Source organism: Crinia signifera, chromosome 19 (genome assembly GCF_055691185.1).
Source record: "Crinia signifera chromosome 19, ASM5569118v1, whole genome shotgun sequence".
In the NCBI taxonomy this organism is placed as follows: domain Eukaryota; kingdom Metazoa; phylum Chordata; class Amphibia; order Anura; family Myobatrachidae; genus Crinia; species Crinia signifera.
In genome coordinates this window covers 57709386-57728599 of record NC_139226.1, presented here as the reverse complement: position 1 = coordinate 57728599, position 19214 = coordinate 57709386, and the positions used below count along the sequence as shown (strand labels likewise).

General features: G+C 45.2%; 1 protein-coding gene across 1 annotated transcript in view; it reads right to left on the bottom strand.

The window, feature by feature from the left end:
• LOC146042571 (neuronal pentraxin-2-like) overlaps positions 1 to 15456 on the bottom strand; it is a 47752-nt gene extending 32296 nt beyond the window's left edge. Inside the window, exon 1 of the mRNA XM_083162626.1 lies at positions 14393 to 15456. Coding sequence (XP_083018752.1) covers positions 14393 to 15256 — 864 coding nt within the window. The 5' untranslated portion in view covers positions 15257 to 15456. The remainder of the gene's footprint in view (positions 1 to 14392) is intronic.
• Between the last annotated feature and the right edge of the window lie 3758 nt (positions 15457 to 19214).

The following is a 19214-nucleotide window of genomic DNA, read 5'->3' as shown; positions in this document are numbered from 1 at the left end:
GGCAATGCCTCACATGTGACCAAAAAATACCAGTTGGGCGCATGGCAGGACTCAGAAGGGAAGGAGTGATTTTTGGATTTGGCAGCACAGATTTTGGTGGAATGAATGGTGGGTGCTATGTTGCATTACCAATACAGTGGAACCCCCCCACAAGTCACCCCATTTTGCAAACTACACCCCTCAGGGAATTCATCTAGGGGTATAGTGTACATTTCAAACCCCCAGGGGTTTCACCAATTTTGGTACAACTGGGCTGTGAAAATGAAAAATTACATTTTTTTACACAAAAATGTACTTCTGGCTCAAAATTTTTCATTTTCACAAGGAATGAAGGAGACAAAGCACCCCAAAATCTGTGCCCCCATTTCTCCAGAGTACGGCAATGCCTCACATGTGACCAAAAAATACCAGTTGGGTGCATGGCAGGACTCAGAAGGGAAGGAGTGATTTTTGGATTTTGCAGCTCAGATTCTGGTGGAATGAATGGTGGGTGCTATGTGGCATTAGCAAGACCCCCGATGCACGGTGAAATGATGAACCTAATAATCCATCGATGTGTGGTATATTTTGAAACACTCCTTTATACATAGGCCGGGTTTGTCGGGGCAAGTTTCACAGTGGAAAATAGTTTCCTTTCTTATTCCCTTTTTATAGCAAACTTTGCACCTTTTTTGTGTCCTGCCCTTTCTTGCAGTGGAGGGGATTTCGTTGGGAAAATGCTGCCCTGGTACAATACGGGGCCCAGTACTAGAAGTACTGGGGCCCTCTGCCTGCTGGTTCCCAAATATTAGGCCCTTTATGACTTCCTCTTGAAAGTGCATAAATGTCCCCCTCTGGCCGGTAGAACGGAATAGCACGTAAGCGTTATACAGTGCCATCTGGATGATATACACGGCCAGCTTCTTGTACCAGATATTTGTTTTCCGCAGGGCACTGTACGGCTTCAGTACCTGATCTGAAAGATCCACTCCGCCCATGTACTTATTGTAATCTAGGATACAATTTGGTTTTGAGGTGTGGGTACTGGTACCTCGTACAGGGATGGAGGTGGTACTGTCTCCATGAATTGTTGTCAGTATAAGGACATCCCTCTTGTCCTTATATTTGACCAACAACATATTTTCGGTGCATATTCCCCTGCTTTCACCCCTTCTCATTACTTGGGCAATGTGCGTTTTGGGGAGGCCTCTTTGGTTCTTGCGCACAGTACCGCAAGCTGCTGTACCTCTTGAACCAAGGGCCTTAAACAGGGGGATGCTGGTGTAAAAGTTATCCACATAGAGGTGATAACCCTTATCCAGGAAGGGGTGCATTAAATCCCAGACAATTTTGCCACTAACACCTACGAGGGAGGGGGGGCATTCTGGCGGTTCAATTCTTGAATCCTTCCCTTCATATACCCTAAACTTGTGGGTGTACCCTGTGGTGCTTTCACACAGCTTATACATTTTTATGCCATACCTTGCCCTCTTACTGGGAAGGTACTGGCGGAATTTAACCCTTCCTTTAAAATGTATAAGGGACTCGTCAATACAAATAAATTTTTCAGGGATGTATAGCTCTGCAAATTTGGCACTGAAATGATCAATGACCGGCCTGACTTTGAATAGCCGGTCAAAGGTGGGATCATCTCTGGGTGGGCACTGTGCATTATCGGTGTAATGTATAAATTTATGGATTGCCTCAAAACGAGTCCGAGTCATGGCCATACGGTAAAATGGGGTGCTGTACAGAACATCTGTACTCCAATATTGCCTAATTTGTGGCTTTTTTACTATGCCCATATGAAACACCAGACCCCAAAACGTCATCATCTCTACTGCATCTACAGGGGTCCACCTAGCAAATGATGACGTGGGGTTTTGAGCAATAAACTGCTGGGCATATAAATTAGTTTGGTCCACCATTAAATTTATAAAATCATCAGAGAAAAATAATTTGAAAAAGTCAATTTCTCTGAGACCTGTGGAATCAAATTGGATTCCTGGCATGGCCAAAAACTCAGGAACCTGGGGCTCAAAATTGTCTGGTGGTGGGGTCCATACGAGATCAATTATTGGGGGGGGGTCTCAGCTGCTCTACGGGGGCGTCTTTGAGGGGGTCCCTCATCACCAGAGGAGGAAGAGGAGCTTAAGACGAATCCTTCAAATTCCCCGCTTGCCTCACTGGCTGTGTCAGAATCAGAGGCAAGCATGGCATATGCCTCCTCCACTGAATACATTCTTCTGGATGACTGGGATGACATTTGGGAGGACATTTGGGAGGACATTTGGGATGCCATTTTTATTTTTGTGTTACTGGTAGTGAAATGTTTCAACACGTGTATAGTGTAGGGGGGGGTACAAACTTTATTTCAACCCGGGGGGTATGTAGTGTGTTGTGTGTATGTAGTGCAGAACAAAAAAAATACTTTATACAAAAAAAAAAAAATGAAGGGGTTAAAAAAAAAAAAAATTGAAGGGGTTAAAAAAAAAAAAAATGAAGGGGTTAAAAAAAAAAAAAAAGGTCCTGCACCAAAAATTGAGCACAGATGTTGGTCAGTAACGTCTGTCACTGAACAGCGCTCAAAGGCAACAGGAATTTGATCAAAAAAAAAAAAAATAGATCAACCCTGTGCCGAAAAAGCTGATCAGTGATGTACGTCACTGATCAGCGCACAGTGGCCACAGGACACCCACAAAATCACAGTGTGTGTAAAAAAAAAATTAAAAAAAGACCACACAGCACCCACAAAAAAAAAAAAAAGGTGATCAGTGATGCGACACTGATTACCAGTGAGGGGCAGCAGGTGCACAACCTTTGGTGCAACTGGCAGCAACTGACAGGTATATATAAAAAAAAAAAACCTCTGCACCCCCAAAAAGTTGCTGATCACCTCAGATATAGTGATCAGCACAAAAGGCGGGGGTAGCAGACACAAAATATACACTCTCTATCACTCTCTGTCACTATCTCTCTCTATCTCTCACTATCTATCACTATCTATCACTATCTATCACACTGCAGCAGCAGCACTGACAGTTATATGTATAAAAAAAAAACTGCACCCCCAAAAAGGGGGGGTAGCAGACACAAAATATACACTCTCTGTCACTATCTCTCTCTATCTCTCTATCTCTCACTATCTATCACTATCTATCACTATGACACTGCAGCAGCAGCACTGACAGTTATATATATATAAAAAAAAAACCTGCACCCCCAAAAAAGGGGGGTAGCAGACACAAATCTCTCTATCTCTCACTATCTATTACTATCTATCACTATCTCTCACTATCTATCACTATCTATCACTATGACACTGCAGCAGCAGCGACAGTTATTTATATATAAAAAACCCCTGCACCCCCAAAAAGGGGGGGTAGCAGACACAAAATATAGCTCTCTCTGTCACTATCTCTCTATCTCTCTCTATCTCTCTCTCTATCTCTCTATCTCTCTATCACACTGCATCAGCAGCAGGAAGTCTCAGGAAGTCAGATCCAGGAAGCGTCCAGCACGCTACAAGCAGTGAGCAGGTGATCAGGTAAGGTATTTGCAAGGATCAGGTAAGTATTAGCAAGGATCAGGTCGGTATTCACGGCAGACAGGCACGGTGACCGTTCTGCACGCTATTCCAGACCGGAATGGCGTCTGCAGCGCAGTCACCGTTAGTTTAAATGTCGCGCCTTGGCTGTGATTGGTCCGTGGGTCCCACGGACCAATCACAGCCTTGGGGGCAGGTGGGGTGAGGGTGGGGTGAGGTGTCATCGTCACCGATGACCCCCTCATGCCCCCTGACGCCCGGCGGTGATTGACACCTGTGTTACCAAGCGTCTGATTCGCTGGTAACACAGGAAAACGCTGTGAATGGCTGTTCACACTGAACAGCCAATCACAGCGATCGCCGACGGGGGGGCGACATCGCAGCCCCCCCTGGGCATGCAGGGACATGTCTGCTGTCAGGGACAGCAGACATCGTCCCTCTGTCACTGCGTCTCGAGACGCAGTGACAGTTTAAAGTCATGACGTATATATACGTCATGTGTCGGGAAGTACTTCCCGGCCATGACGTATATATACGTCAAATGTCGTGAAGGGGTTAACGGAATCTGCTGCGCTATATAAGACACTGTAACGGAATCTGCTGCGCTATATAAGACACTGTAACGGAATCTGCTGCGCTATATAAGACACATATAAGAGAGATTCACCCCCCTCCCCCACAAATCCCCCAAACCCCATGATTATTCCAATAATTATTTATCTTTAGTAAAAACTAAAATCCACCCTGAGAAGAGCAGGGTGGCAGCATAAACCAGAGAGATCCCCCCCTTCCCGGACCCCACCAAACCGCCAGACCCCATGATTATTCCCTTAATTCTTTATCTTTATTTAAAAAAAAACAAAAAACGAAAAGATCTACCTTGAGGAGACATTCTCTGTAGAGGCAGGGGACTGGGAGGAGTCTTCGTTATTCTTATTTTTGCTGCTCAGCGCTGCCCGGGAGCCGGCCCGAGCAGCAGCAGCAGCAGCAGCAGCAGCTTGGGTAGGGACTTGAGCAGTGAGTCACGTGACGTGACCCCATCACGTCGCGGCAGCAGGCAGGGACAAGGTGAGCAGGCGCCGGGCAGGGCAGCCGCCGGCGCACGCTGCCCTGCGTGTGCGAAATTAATTATTACAGGGCAGCAGGACTCCACCTTATTTGCGGAGGGGGGGCGGCGCCCTGCGCCCACACTGCGCCCGGAGCGTGTGCTCCGGTGGCTCCGCCCTCCCTACGCCTCTGGTGTCTTATATAGCGCAGCAGATTCCGTTACAGTGTCTTATATAGCGCAGCAGATTCCGTTACAGTGTCTTATATAGCGCAGCAGATTCCGTTACAGTGTCTTATATAGCGCAGCAGATTCCGTTACAGTGTCTTATATAGCGCAGCAGATTCCGTTACAGCGTCTTATATAGCGCAGCAGATTCCGTTACAGTGTCTTATAGCGCAGCAGATTCCGTTACAGTGACTTATATAGCGCAGCAGATTCCGTTACAGTGTCTTATATAGCGCAGCAGATTCCGTTACAGTGTCTTATATAGCGCAGCAGATTCCGTTACAGTGTCTTATATAGCGCAGCAGATCCCGTTACAGTGTCTTATATAGCGCAGCAGATTCCGTTACAGGGTTTTATATAGCGCAGCAGATTCCGTTACAGTGTCTTATATAACGCAGCAGATTCCGTTACAGGGTCTTATATAGCGCAGCAGATTCCGTTACAGTGTCTTATATAGCGCAGCAGATTCCGTTACAGTGTCTTATATAGCGCAGCAGATTCCGTTACAGCGTCTTATATAGAGCAGCAGATTCCGTTACAGCGTCTTATATAGCGCAGCAGATTCCATTACAGCGTCTTATATAGCGCAGCAGATTCCGTTACAGCGTCTTATATAGCGCAGCAGATTCCGTTACAGCGTCATATATAGTGTCTTATTTTTTAATTTGTTTCTTTTCAAATATAACATGCCAACACATGTTAGCCACGCCCCCAATTCATTAGCGGGGGGGGGCGCGAAATATGCCCTTGCTCCGGGCACCATGGCACCTAGCTACACCGCTGCCTCTGTAAGTATTTTCCTTTCAGAGCCCACAGCAGTCCAGGCAGAATGTCTTCTGGGGGCTCTCTGAGGCAGTGGTGGTTGCAAGGACACAGACATCCTACGTAGCTCAGCATGCAGTTTAGCTATCTCCTCCTGCAGCAAAGAAAATTGTTTGCAGATTTGACAGCAGCCAAGTCTCCAGAATGTCTCCCTCAAAACAAATGCATTACATCCACTGCACTGCACCAGGCCAAACATTGTAACAGTTGTATGGTAATAACAATAATATGTGTTTCCCCTGCTGGTAGCTGTAATTGGTCATTAGGAAAAAGCTGCAACTGATTGGAGCAGTAATGGTGATGCCCAAGTCCCGTACTTGGCAGGAGCATACCCCGCTGAGTACTGAATTGGAGAGGCTTCCGGAGACCTGCTGGTCTGCCGCTCCTTGCCCCTCACAAAGGAAAGGAGCAATGAGTCATTATAATACAGCTGCATTATCCTGGTGACTGCAAGCGATGTTGCACCATACCACCGGTGCCTGGAGTCTACACATATGCAAAATCACTTGCAGTCCCCAGGACAATGCATCCTGATTAAAATGCTGCATTCAGGGGAAGACAGGGATGGTAGCGAGGAGCATTTGTCAAATCTAGGGAACGCCTGACCCATTTTTTAGGCCTGCCTAGGCCAGGGTTTTCATTTATTGGACTCTGCTGCATGACTACACCGGACATACTGAGTAATTTGAGGGTTACTCAAATGTTCTATGTTCACAAGATATCTTTAGCTACATCGGCATATTATCACACAGCTGCTACAAACACAGACGTAGTGGCTGTGCGATCTGCCACCATCTTGGAATTAGGCCCACAGGTCCTATCAATTCTGTTAAAAAAAACTAGCTGAAATGGTTTGGTATTCTTATAATTATCCTTTAATATCTCAAATTATGGTGTAAATGTAGATCAATTTATCATTTTTTGTTATTTTAACCATATTTAGTGAAAAGAAAGGGTATATATATATATATATATATATATATATATATATATTTTGTAACATTATTGTTGGTATTGTCATACAGTAACAATACTGACACCAAGGTATATCACAAAAACAAAACAAGTTTAATAAATCACAGGTTCTTTACTACATAAAGACTAGGGGCGAGATTTATTAAAATACATCGCCGCCCTTCGCTGCCCCCCCCCGCAGCAATGCCGCCGCATATGTACTAACATATGCGTCTGGCATTGCGATGCGGTGACGGAGCCCCCCCCTCGATACCTGGAATGTGGTGTTCGGGGGGTCTCCGTCACCTCCTTGCCCCCTCTTGCATCCATCACGCTGGGGACAGCTAAGCAAGCTGTCCCCTGCGCCTCCTCCTCCCACCTGCAGCCGGAAGGATGTCCGGCTGCCTCACTAGGGGGAGGAAGGTGTTACCTTCCGGGTCCAGGAGGACCCTGGACCAGGTAAGAGAGGGAGGGGGAGAGGGGGTTTGGCGGGTTTTTCGGCGGAGGCGTCGGGCGGCGAAAAGAAGCCCATAGGCTTCTATAGGGTATTGCCACCCAAAGGTGGCGATACCCTACACTGCGGTGATGTGGCGGCCGGGTAATAGTACATAGGAAAATGCGGTAAAACGGGGGTTTTACCGCATTTTCCCGTTAGTACATCCCGCCCTACAGATGAGCGGGTTCAATTCCTAGAGATCCGGACCCCACCGAACTTACCTTATCCGAGGAGTTCGATGGGTCTCCGAGTAACAACAATCTCCCTGGCTGGTTAACATCACAAAGCCGTCAGGTGGTTATAGACAAAGCATACACTCTACAAACAATGAAACAAGCAGGGCAAAGTTTTTCCCTTTGGTGCCAATAGCACTACAAATTAACATTCACAATTCAGTGTCTTGGGTTATAGTAACCAGTGCGTGCATCACCTCACTTCATTGTGAATGTGTCTTTACCAGAACCACCAATACTGAAGTCCCTTTGGGCATGCACAGTCTTCCAGACCCCTGACACTAGCCCTCCTAATGTAGGGTACACACCAGATCCCATTTCCTTTTTGCACGGTACTAGACTTCAGACATCTTGGAGAAATGTAATAGGGTGAGAGAATCAGAAAGTGGGAGATTTGGTAAGAAATCGCCAGTTTTTTTAAAGCGGCAATCACTTACACTGCAAAATCAAACTGGTTTTGCCGTGTAAATGATTGCCGCTTTAATAAAACTGGAGATTTCTTACCAAATCTCTCACTTTCTGATTCACCCTATTACATTTCATCCCTGATGTCTCTCCCACCACAATATAATATGTGCATACCTCCCAACATGACCCTCTCCAGGAGGGACACAATGTTCTGCTTCTGAACTTCCCTCTTAATGTATGATTGCCATCACCTGTGTTGTAGCACCTTTCTTATCAATTAACCTGTTCAACACAGGTGATGGCAATCATACATTAAGAAGGAAGTCCAGAAGCAGAGCATTGTGTCCCTCCTGGAGAGGTCAAGTTGGGAGGTATGCATGTGTGTGTGTCTATCATACTTGCCTACCTGACTATTTCCATGAGGGAGAAAATGTTCTGTTCCTGGACTTCCCTGGCAGTGTTGCAAGTAAGGGGGTACGGCGTGGTACGGAGTACCTGTAAGAAATATGTTGCAGGTACTCAGTACCACTTACCCCTGATCCACTGTCATTTCTATTTTCATTTTAAGTCTAAATATAATGCATCCGCAGCCCGCCCACCCAGTGTTATGATTGGTGCTGTATGCAGCTACCGGTTACAGCTGATTTAGCCTGTCACACTGACAGGTATCAGCAGCGCAGACAGCATGAAGAGCAGGCTCCACTATTGTAAGCACAAGCTGCCTGGCTCTCCCCCAAGCAAGAGCCAACCCACCCCCAGTCATTCCCAGTTTCTCATTCCCTGTCTCCTGTGTCCACGCCTCTATTGTCATTTAGTCACTCCTCTAGCTTTGTGTGACCACGCCCCCTGATGACACATGACCATGCCCATTTTTGGTGGAGGCTATCAGTACCACCAAGAAAAAAATTCTACTTGCACCACTGTTCCCTGGTAATGTATTATTGCCATCACCTGTGGGGTGCTAGGTAATTGATAAGAAAGGTGTTTCACCACAGGTGTTGGCAATCATACAGTACCAGGGAAGTCCAGAAACAGAGCATTGTGTCCCTCATTGAGAGGGTCAGGTAGGCAAGTATGGTGTGCGTTCAAGTTCAAAACATGTGACCCACTGGGTTTTAATAACATAACTTCTATCTTTAAAATTATTCAGAACATTAAAACGCCTACCCTTGCAGGCTTCAGGCTCGTGTGTATTTTACTGTGTGGTTGTCACAAATAAATGTTGTATTTCATTTAAATGAGTAGCCTTCTTGTATTTGATAAAGTATTGGAGAAATACCATTCAGTTTCCTTATTCATCATCTGCAGTGAAACCTTCCCCTTTTTGTGTTTACCACATGTCCAACAATAGATAAATACATTTCTGCAATTTTGTACAATAACAATAACTGGCTTTTCCCCATCATTTCCTAACAGTACTAGTGTGCGACCAGCTCAGGGGCTGACGCAAATGTACACCCTAATGCAGATGTCACTTTCCCCCACACCCCACCGTAATGCAGATGTCTCTTTCCCCCACACCCCACCATATCATGCTCGGAGGCTCCCTTCTAATGTCGGCAACCGACCATACATTGATGGTGCCTGTCTACTATAGTCTGCCACCACAGGGTTCTGCAAAATCATACAGTAGGAGTCAGGCCCCTAGTGCATACACTAGAGAAATGAGAATAGTAGAGAAAAAATGGGTGCACACTGCAGATAACTGTATATGGTGTCCAACTGTTATATACATATTTAAAATTTAACTTTTAATTCTCACAATGATTAAAAAAGAGGTGTACTATTTACACCTTCTTGTTAAAGCAATAATAAAGGTGTGCAAAAAGTCAGAAAAGGTGATTAAAATCTAGATGAGGATGCTTTTTTATGTCCACGTTTTGGAAATTCCTAGTGTTGCTTTCTCTTGTAACTTCAAGAAAAGAAAAGTACCGTATATACTCGAGTATAAGTCGATCCGAATATAAGCCGAGGCACCTAATTTTACCTAAAAAAACTGGGAAATCTTAGTGACCCGAGTATAAGCCGAGGGTGGGAAATGCAGCAGCTACTGGTAAAGTCCCCTGTATAATAATACAAGGACACCACAGGCTGCTCCCACCACATAATACAAAGACACCACAGGCTGCTTCCCCTACATAATAACAGGACACCACAGGCTGCTCCCCCTACATAATAACAGGACACCTCAGGCTTCTCCCTCTGCATGGGACACCACAGGTTTCTCCCCCTGCATGGGACAGCACAGGCATTGTTCAATCCAGTTCACGGTGCAGTGTAAATGGGTGACCCGGGTCACAGCAACCCGGGGCCCATTCTCACCAATGAAATAGCCAGCACTGAGAGATGATCCCATCTCCAAGCACTGGCTCCAAACCCACATTACATGACAGCAACCACCTGGCATTAATGCCAGTAGGGACACTGGTGTAAAAGGCCACAAGCCTTTTAGCCTCACTTAAAGTGTGACTGATCTCCATCCCCTGTACTGGGGGGGTTGCAGCTGCCGCGCTGTCTGGCTCCACAGAGAGGCGGGGGAGGAGGGTGCACAGCCGCCGCTGTCCTCCTGGTGTGTCCGCCGCTGCCCTGCTCGCCGCTGCCGCTGCCCTGCTCGCAGTGTTTAAGAGGGAGGTAGAGGGTGCCGCTGACAGGCTCCACGCGGGGAGGGGGTGCGCGGCGGCAGCCGCTGACTTCGCCGTGCCGATGCCGTGCTCTGTTCTGTAATGGCCAGGCCTCCTGCACCATACATGTCCTCAATGCAGGAGGCCGGCGGCCATGTTTCTGTAGCCGCGGCCATCTTCCCTAAGCCGCGGCTACAGTATTAAAGCCACTGACTCGAGTATAAGCCGAGTGGGGGTTTTTCAGCAAATAAAAAGGGCTGAAAAACTCGGCTTATACTCGAGTATATACGGTATATATATTTGTGGGTTCAATTTTTAACATCCATTCCACATCTGATTTTCCTTGCTGTATTCTCTGTTTCCAGCAGATTATTTTATACTGCTGTACAGACAGCTTGGTTGCTCAAATACAATGTTGCACTTCAGTCTTCATAGGCAATTTAGTTAATGATAATTTAGATACAATTTTTAAAAACATAGTGGCCCAAATGTAATAGGGTGAGCGTTTCAGAAAGTGAGAGATTTTGGGAGAGTTTTCCCATGTTTTTTTAAAGCAGCAATCAATTACACTGCAAAACCAGGTTGATTTTGTCATGTAGTTGATTGCTGCTTTAAAAAACATGGGAAAACTCTCCCAAAATCTCTCACTTTCTGAAACGCTCACCCTATTACATTTGGCCCAGTGTGTCATACGTTTATGTGCAATATTTTGATGACTCCTATGATCAGACGTGAAATGATTTTGTGTTAATCCCACATTTGTTACTCTTATCCATGTGTGTGTACCATAAATTGATTTTTCTAACAGTATGCAGTCTTATTTGTATTTTATTCTTTCAGCATGGTTATTAAGGTGTGTTTTTTATTATTGTTTTCACAATTTAAATAGTGCATACACACTGAGCAATATTCTTACCGATATCATTCAGTGACTTCCCCAGGACCATGCTTAACATGCAGGTAATAGGCTACTTAGCCAAAATAACCTCCATGTTCAGACGACAGGGGGGGGGGGGTTGATCTCATGTTCCCATCCCTCCGCTTTTTCGCATTCTTATGCTCTCCCACTTGTACTAATTGTAAAATTATGGTCAACATCCCTTAAAAGCGGTGCTAAAGACACCCAATAGGTGGTGCTAGACACACACCCCTCTGGCAACGCACACCCTAATTAATGCTTGTGCTCAGGAATGTACAGTAGGACTGCATTGTTCTGGCCAACTGTCCATCGGTAAATATAGAACTAATGGGGCAGATGTATGAACCAGCGTTAAGTGCAGAAATGCACTTAACGGTGGTTTACTGGGGGGGATTACATTTAGCCTAATGTATCCCTAGCACACCTAACATGCGCTAGTGACAGCCCGCTGAGTTACGCCCGGTGGGGCTGTCCCCTGTAATCCCCCCCAGTGTTTAGTGGCCGAGAACTAGCATTGTCCTATCCCCCACTGCGGGGACAACTCTAGCCCTGCTTCTGGCTCGGGCTGCGCTGGAGATCTCAAGCATGGCCATTACAGCCGGCCAGGGGGGGAGCACACTGCGCATGCTCAGAACACTAGGGGGGGGGGGGGAGAGCCAATAAGGAGAGCCGTTAACGCTGGGCATAACAGCTCTCCGTATCGGTTTGGGGGGGGGGGGGGGGATCATACATCTGCCCATAACGGGTGCCCGCTTCTCCACGTTATGCTGGAGAAGCGGGACCCGTTATTTAAAAAACGTTATCAGCAGTTGATACATCTGCCCCAATGTGTCTAGATGAAACTTGTCTACATGATGAGCTTTTAGTCTGCAGAAGATTCCACAGTGTATACTTACTAAAGTGTGGTTTTATAGATGTGTAGGTGTTGCCCATATCAACCAATTAGATTCTATTTATCACCTATATAGTACCTTCTAAAAGATTTTAGCTGGATTCTGATTGATGGCTACAGTATGGTCCACATCTCCATTTCTATAAACCTGTACTTTAGTAAATATACCCCTACCGTCCTTATAGGGTGCCCTAGTTTTGATAAATTATTAAGGGGCCAATACACCAGTGGGGGCGGTCCTCTGATCTACCGACTAAGTGCGTCCAATGATCGGCGGATATCTATGATCGGCGATCTGTTGGTGAATCAGGGACATTAATAAAAAAAATGTGCCAGGACCGCGATCATTGCAGGAATCGGGATTTTTAGACATGTTAATATCCGCAGTCCCCTGACGTAACCGTCAGATGATCGGGGGATTGCGCTGATACACCGCAGTTGTGTGCTAGGCAAAGGGGATCAGAAGGGGGGAGGCTAGGGACATTTTAGTACAAACATTTTACCTAGTTGGAAGTTCAGCTTTAAAATATAATTGGGTGAGACAATAGTGCCTTCAGGACAGTGTCGGACTGGGGCAGAAAGGGCCCACCAGGGGAATACAGTGGTAGGTGGCCCTTGCTTGAGGGTGTGGCCAGCCTCCAGAGGGGGTGTGTCCAACCAGCACAGGGGGCTTTTCTAACCATTAGAAGGTTGTGGTATGGGTCCCTTTATAAAGATATTCCATGCATGATAAATTACCAGTTTAATACACTGTAGAAAAAACACCATAGGCCCGTACAGTATGATATATGTATAATTCAATTGCACAGTCTGGAACCTGATGCCTAGAGGAGGGGGTGGGCCCTCAGGCAGTGGGGCCCACCTGGGGTTTCCCCTGTGCCCCTGTGGGTCAGTCCAACCCTGCTTTAGGACACTGTGCACATTTCAAACATAAAGTGGACAAATTAAAAGCCGCGTATTATAACAGACTAGCGGCCAGATGTATCAAGCTTCAAACAGTGATAAAGTGGAGAGTGATAAAAAACCAGCTCCCATCTGACATTTTTCAAACCCAGCCTGTGACATGGCAGGTAGGAGCTGATTGGCTGGCTGTTTATCACTCTCTATTTTATCACTTTTTGAAGCTTGATACATCTGGCCCTATAGCAGAAGAGTATAAGAACGATTGGTATATGGTGGTTAGGTCGACCGTTTGACTGACAACATTCGCAATGTCAGCCTAATGCTTGTGTCAACCTTTTGACCCTGTCGACCTTAGGCATGTCGACCATTGACCCATACCCACACGTTCTATGCAGTACAGCCACCCACTTTGTCATCATGTCCATATATTGTTATGACAATGCTTGCCAGTTACTTCATTTTATTAGCAGGATTTACAGTAGCTAATGTTTAACTGGGTAAATCCCATTTACCGTCTGCTCTTTACAATCTGGTTTGCAATATGTTAGACACAAATTACTTTCTAGCTCCTACCTTGTGTGATTTTTTTTTAAAATATAAATAACATTAAATGAATGGGAGGTGTTGCCCATAACAGCCAATCAGAATCCAGGTATACTTTATCTAGTGTAGTATGGAATCTGAAAGGTTTCTCTGATTTACACCAAAGGGCAATGGTGTTGTTACTTACTATGGGCAACCCTGTTGAAAGTAACCCTCAGAATGCAAAAAAAAATTGTCATTGCATTTATAAAGAAGAATAACACATTTTGCAATAAAAAGCAGATATTATCACTTTCTGCCAGACACACAGCCGTAGACTTAAAAGCTCAAGAAAACTCATCCAACCTACGGAAACATTTAGGTTTCATGGGACAATGATGTAAAAATTTGTAGTTACATAAAAATAAATTACAATTAATGTCACCAAAATGTACAGTCTGTGGATCTATATAGTAAGCATTGGAAAGAAAGAGATAAAGTGGACAGAGATAAAGTCCCATCCAATCAGCTCTATACATTTTTTAAACACAGCATGTAAAATGACAGCTGAGAAATAATTGTCTGTTACTTTATCTCTCTCCACAACTTAACACATATACCCCTATTATCCTCAATCTGAAGCAATACATTAGCTTAATTGATAATAAAATAAATGTTGTAGCATTATAGTCTTTACTGTGACAAGCTGCCAGACTCACCCAGGCTGCACTTGCACACCTAAGTAAAGGAATAGCTGTAACACAGTTTGGACTAAAGAGCATTGCTTTAGTTTTATAAATATAAATGCAGGATAAGCTGGTACCTGTAGTTGTTCCATTCTGTCCTTCAGTGATTCTAGCATTCGTTCCATCTGAGGAATTCCAGATGGTGTGACCTCTGGAGGGTCTTCCATTGTGTTTGGTGGAACACTGGACTTGCGAAAAGAGTCATGTTCTGGTTGTTCCCTGTACTCTCGTTGGTTGAGATGATGGTATTCATGATCTCTGACATGTCCATGGACATCTTCATAACCATGAGGATGTTCTCTCTCATGGCCATGGTCTCGTTCATTCCCATGTTCTCTCTCATGCCCATAGTCTCTACCATGCCTCTCTTCCCATTCATGTCCATGTTCTCTCTTTTGTCCATGTTCTCTCTCATGACCATGTTCCCATTCAGTGCCATGTTCTCTTTCACGCCCATCTTCATACTCATTTCCATGTTCCCTTTTGTGACCATGCTCTCTTTCGTGCCCCTCTTCCCACTCATGGCCATGTTCCCTTTTGTGACTAAGCTCTCTTTCATGGCCAATGGTTTCTTCATGCCCATGCTCCCTCTCTTGTCCATGCTCAGGAGTATGACTGTGGCTCTCTTCATGGCCCCGGCTGTGAGGATAGCCTTCACAACGGCTGAGTTTCACAGTTAGCTCTCGTATTGTCTCCCTCTGATCTAAGATTGTTTCCTTTTGGTGAACCACTGTCTCACGCAGATGTAATATGGTTTCTTTGGCTTCTTCCTGCATGCCCACCCAGTGCCCCCCACCACCTGGACTGTGTCGCTGCATGTTTGGCTGGCAGTCCATATCTACAGGCATTGGGGTGCAGACAAATTTTGGTAGAATATATTCACCCAAGCAGATTTGTATCAGTAAAGCGTACACCACCACAAAAAGTTGGAAAAGCTTCATTCTTGTCCCAAATAAAGATGCCACTTTTTGAAGATGGAAATGCAGTCCCTTCTTGAACGCCTCTGTCTTCCTATGCTCAAGTTGTCCTTCTTAGTTGTCAAATGACATTCAGAGGGTTTTAGAATCTGATTTGCTGTGTTTCTAATGTCACCTCCCTCTATAATGATCAAATCCTCTTCTGTTGTTATTCCATATCTCCCTTGTTCTAGCAACCTGGTCTGAAAGCAGCATTAGGTAGAATGCTAATGTTCTTAAATCCCTGGGAGGCCCTACCTCCAAGCTGGGTGTCCTACATGCAACGAGAGCAGATCAAAGACTTACTTTAAACATAGCTAATGAACTCAGGAGGATTTTAAGGAGATGATGCCCTGGTAAACTATTTGTGCCCTGGAATCACTTTTAGACAGTCACTATAAGTCCGGCAGGCCCTATTATTCTGAGATTCTCTGATTGCAATACTGCATATACAATACCTTGCTTTAAACAGTAGGAATAAAAGCAGAATCATTTTGCGGAACAGTACGCATTTGGGCCTATTCTGGATCATTCGTAGTGATCCGAATTCAGCCCCTGCCCTGATGGTCTGGTTTTGCGCATGTGCAAGCCCTGACTGCAAATGGCCGTGGTGAGTTACACAGTCTCAGGGCTGTTCGCAACGGGGAGGGAGTGACGGGGCAGATGGTGGTGGGGACAGGGATCGTCCATGGGAACGCTGGGTGTTCCCATGGCTAGTGGAGCAAACAGGGATGTGTTCCCATGGCTATGCAGGTGCCGGGGGCGGCCAGCTGACATCACATGATGTCATCCGCTAGGACCCGTCTTCGTCCAGGCAGCCGCAACTAAAAGTCAGTTCAGACAGCGACCATTGAATGATTTCTCCTGCTAGTGGCACATGCGAGGCGTGTTCTCGTTACACAACCCCTCCAATGTTAAAGAGGGGAATCGTCGGTGGTGGGGGTCCGGCGCTCGGACAAGCGGCACACGGCTTATCTGGTGCTCGGTAAGCTGAATCAGAATAGTGTATAATTACTAATTACTAACATAAAATTTCAAAGGAGAAAGTATGATAATTATTGCCATGTAAAGTTTACATACCTGTCTGCAACCGGTTCGGCGCTATGTTAATGCTAGAAAAAGCATTACCCCAGCTATACAAGAATGCATCTGAATGTGCAAAGATTGGGACACCTACTTTGTGCATCTTTAGATGCAACCATCACACTTTATACACAACCATTGGAAACATCTTCAAAACTTTCACCTGCTCCATGCTAGGTGCAGAATCTTTAATAGCATATGGCCTCCAATGTAAGCGATTATCTGAGTTTGCAGCCAGTTATGCAACATTTATTTACAGTTTGATTACAGATTATATAGAGCAGTATATTCCATTGCGCATTACAATTGGAAGCCATAGAATTAGCTTTATTGGCCAGGTATAATTGCATTTACTAGGAATTTGGTTTGCTGTGCAACAGCCGGTAAAGCTACACAGTCGCCGCAACAGCCGGGTTGGTGACAGTACAAGCAGAGAAAGTACAGTTATCACACAGGGAACCCATACCTGCCTAGGTGCACAACACCTAGGCAGCCATCAGCGGCGCCACTGGTCGTTGCAGCAGCTCATTTCCATGCATCTGAATATCCACCACCCACTCTATGCCCATAAATGCCCAATATATTTCTTATACATTTCTAAGACTGTGTACTTCAATTGTTCCTGTGACTCTGCCCATACAAACTGCAGGACGCACGCAATGCACAACTTTTTAGAAACTAGATCTGTACGCACTTGAAAAAACTTTCACCTCTTGCATTTTGGCATTGCATTTGGCCCAGGCCCTAAACATTAAATAAAGAGTATACAAATTTGTTTAATGGAACATTAAGTACTCGCTCTTCTAATACATATGCAGATTTGCAGATTTAAGTGATCCAAAATAGTGTATACACATTTTTACAGCATATAATTGTATCAGCACAGCAGGTCCGCCTGCCATCTATAAGGATACCTATAATTGAGCACAGGTAACAGTCTTAGGTAGCTGACAACACTTACAGTATGCTGGCCTGGCCTAGAGAGAAGTTAAGCGCAATGTTGATGTTGGAAACAAATAAATGTATGTTTTATACTATATCATACCTCTGAACTGTCCTGATTTTCATGGGACAGTCACAATTTTTTGAGACTGTCCCAACTCCCACTAGTGGGCAACAATGCCCCACAAGGGCAGGGGACAGTTGGGAGATACTCTGTGCCTCACTGAGGATCTCCCAGAATCCATTCACTAAAAAGAGGGACAGGGGGCATAACAGCAGTTGACACCGAGCTGACCATGCCCCCACAGCGGCAAAACGGAGACGAGACCTCGCAGGATGTGTGGCAATCAGGCCACGCCCACTAGCCATGAGGCCATGTCCCCTAATTTCAGCAATTGGAGAAGTTAGGAGGCGTGTTATGCATGTATCTAGTCTGCACTGCGTATGCGTCCAGATTGCGTGTGATCATTGCAGTATGGGTCAAGATGCACTGTCTTAATAATTCCATGAAAATGCATTAGGTGTACCTGGGCAGTAACAGGGAGGTGAGGGGGTGGTTGGTGTGTATTGCACTGCTGAACACAATTTATTGAGTGTATACTCCAAGAATGGACAGAATGACCAACGTGCAGTGAATGATGCGGACACACTGCTTAAAAAAGTATAAATTTAATATATTATATCAAATAATACATAAAACACTAAGGGAAATAATCAGGAACACAAAAAATACATATATAAGAAAAATAAAAAACACATTAAATATATAGCACTCTGTTAGTAAAATTCATAGGATAAATATATAAGGCTGGATGGTTATAGCCTGATAATTGATGGTCCTTAATAGGACTAAAAATGGACGTTTGTTAGTCGGAGGCACTCCGCCGTTAGTAAGCCACATAAAGTTGGTGAATATTATTAGATGGTTTTTATGCGTCTCAGAAATGCTGTTAGTAGGGATTGGTTAATATGGATAATGAAATGAATGTCCGATGAAAAGTTATTGTTTGGTATGATGAAATAGATAAAGGTCAACAGTCACTTTGGCGTGTAGGTAGCACGCACTATAGCTAACAGATGGTTGATTTTGCATATAGAAGACAATAGATATGCAGCAGTGATGATATGCAGCGATTTGATACAGGGGATTAATGGTTTTATCTCACCCTGAAGTAGCGCTTGCCAGGTCTGATGGTTGCTCCGTTCACCATAGGAGGAAGATATCTGTGGCCGGTAGTTGTCCTCTATGGGTCGCCAAATACACTGGCGCCGGCAGCTGATGTTGCTCTCCTGAAAGGACGGAGCGTCCTAAATGCTCAGACGGCGGTGTTATTGCTGGCGATATTTGCGCTGTTCTTCTGTAGAGCGCTGGAAGGCTGTGTATACAGCAGGACAGTGAGTGGCGGCGGGCGGCTCCAAACGTCCCAGTGAGATGACGTCAACAGGGAGGTGGCAGGAAGCGAGCTATGGGAGTGACACAGGTACAGTAGGTTGCTCAAGTTACAGAAGTACTGTACTTCTGAAAAGGTTCTCCGCCATCCAATCTGGAGCATTCCTCAATGCCTCTTCCCCTGTCATTCACCCTGATACAAAATGCAAATTTTTCACTTTGCAGGCTCTTGGTTTCCTGTAAAAGTAAACCTGGCTCCCCATTGGTCAATGGCAACAGCCATCTTTTTGTAGCCTGCTACAGGGACAGCCATTTATCCACTGTATGGCCTTCCTCCTGCAGCCTGGTAGCCTTAGAGCAGAAAAATTATAACAGCTTAGTAGAATAGAGATGTAAATGACTATGGAAGAGATGTGGGCTACACTATGTGGGCCAACAGGGATTTATGACTACTTGGTTTCCTTGGCTCGATTTCAAGTGCTCTCCAATATACCTGGTGTATATAACTTAAAAAGAGTCCTATATTGC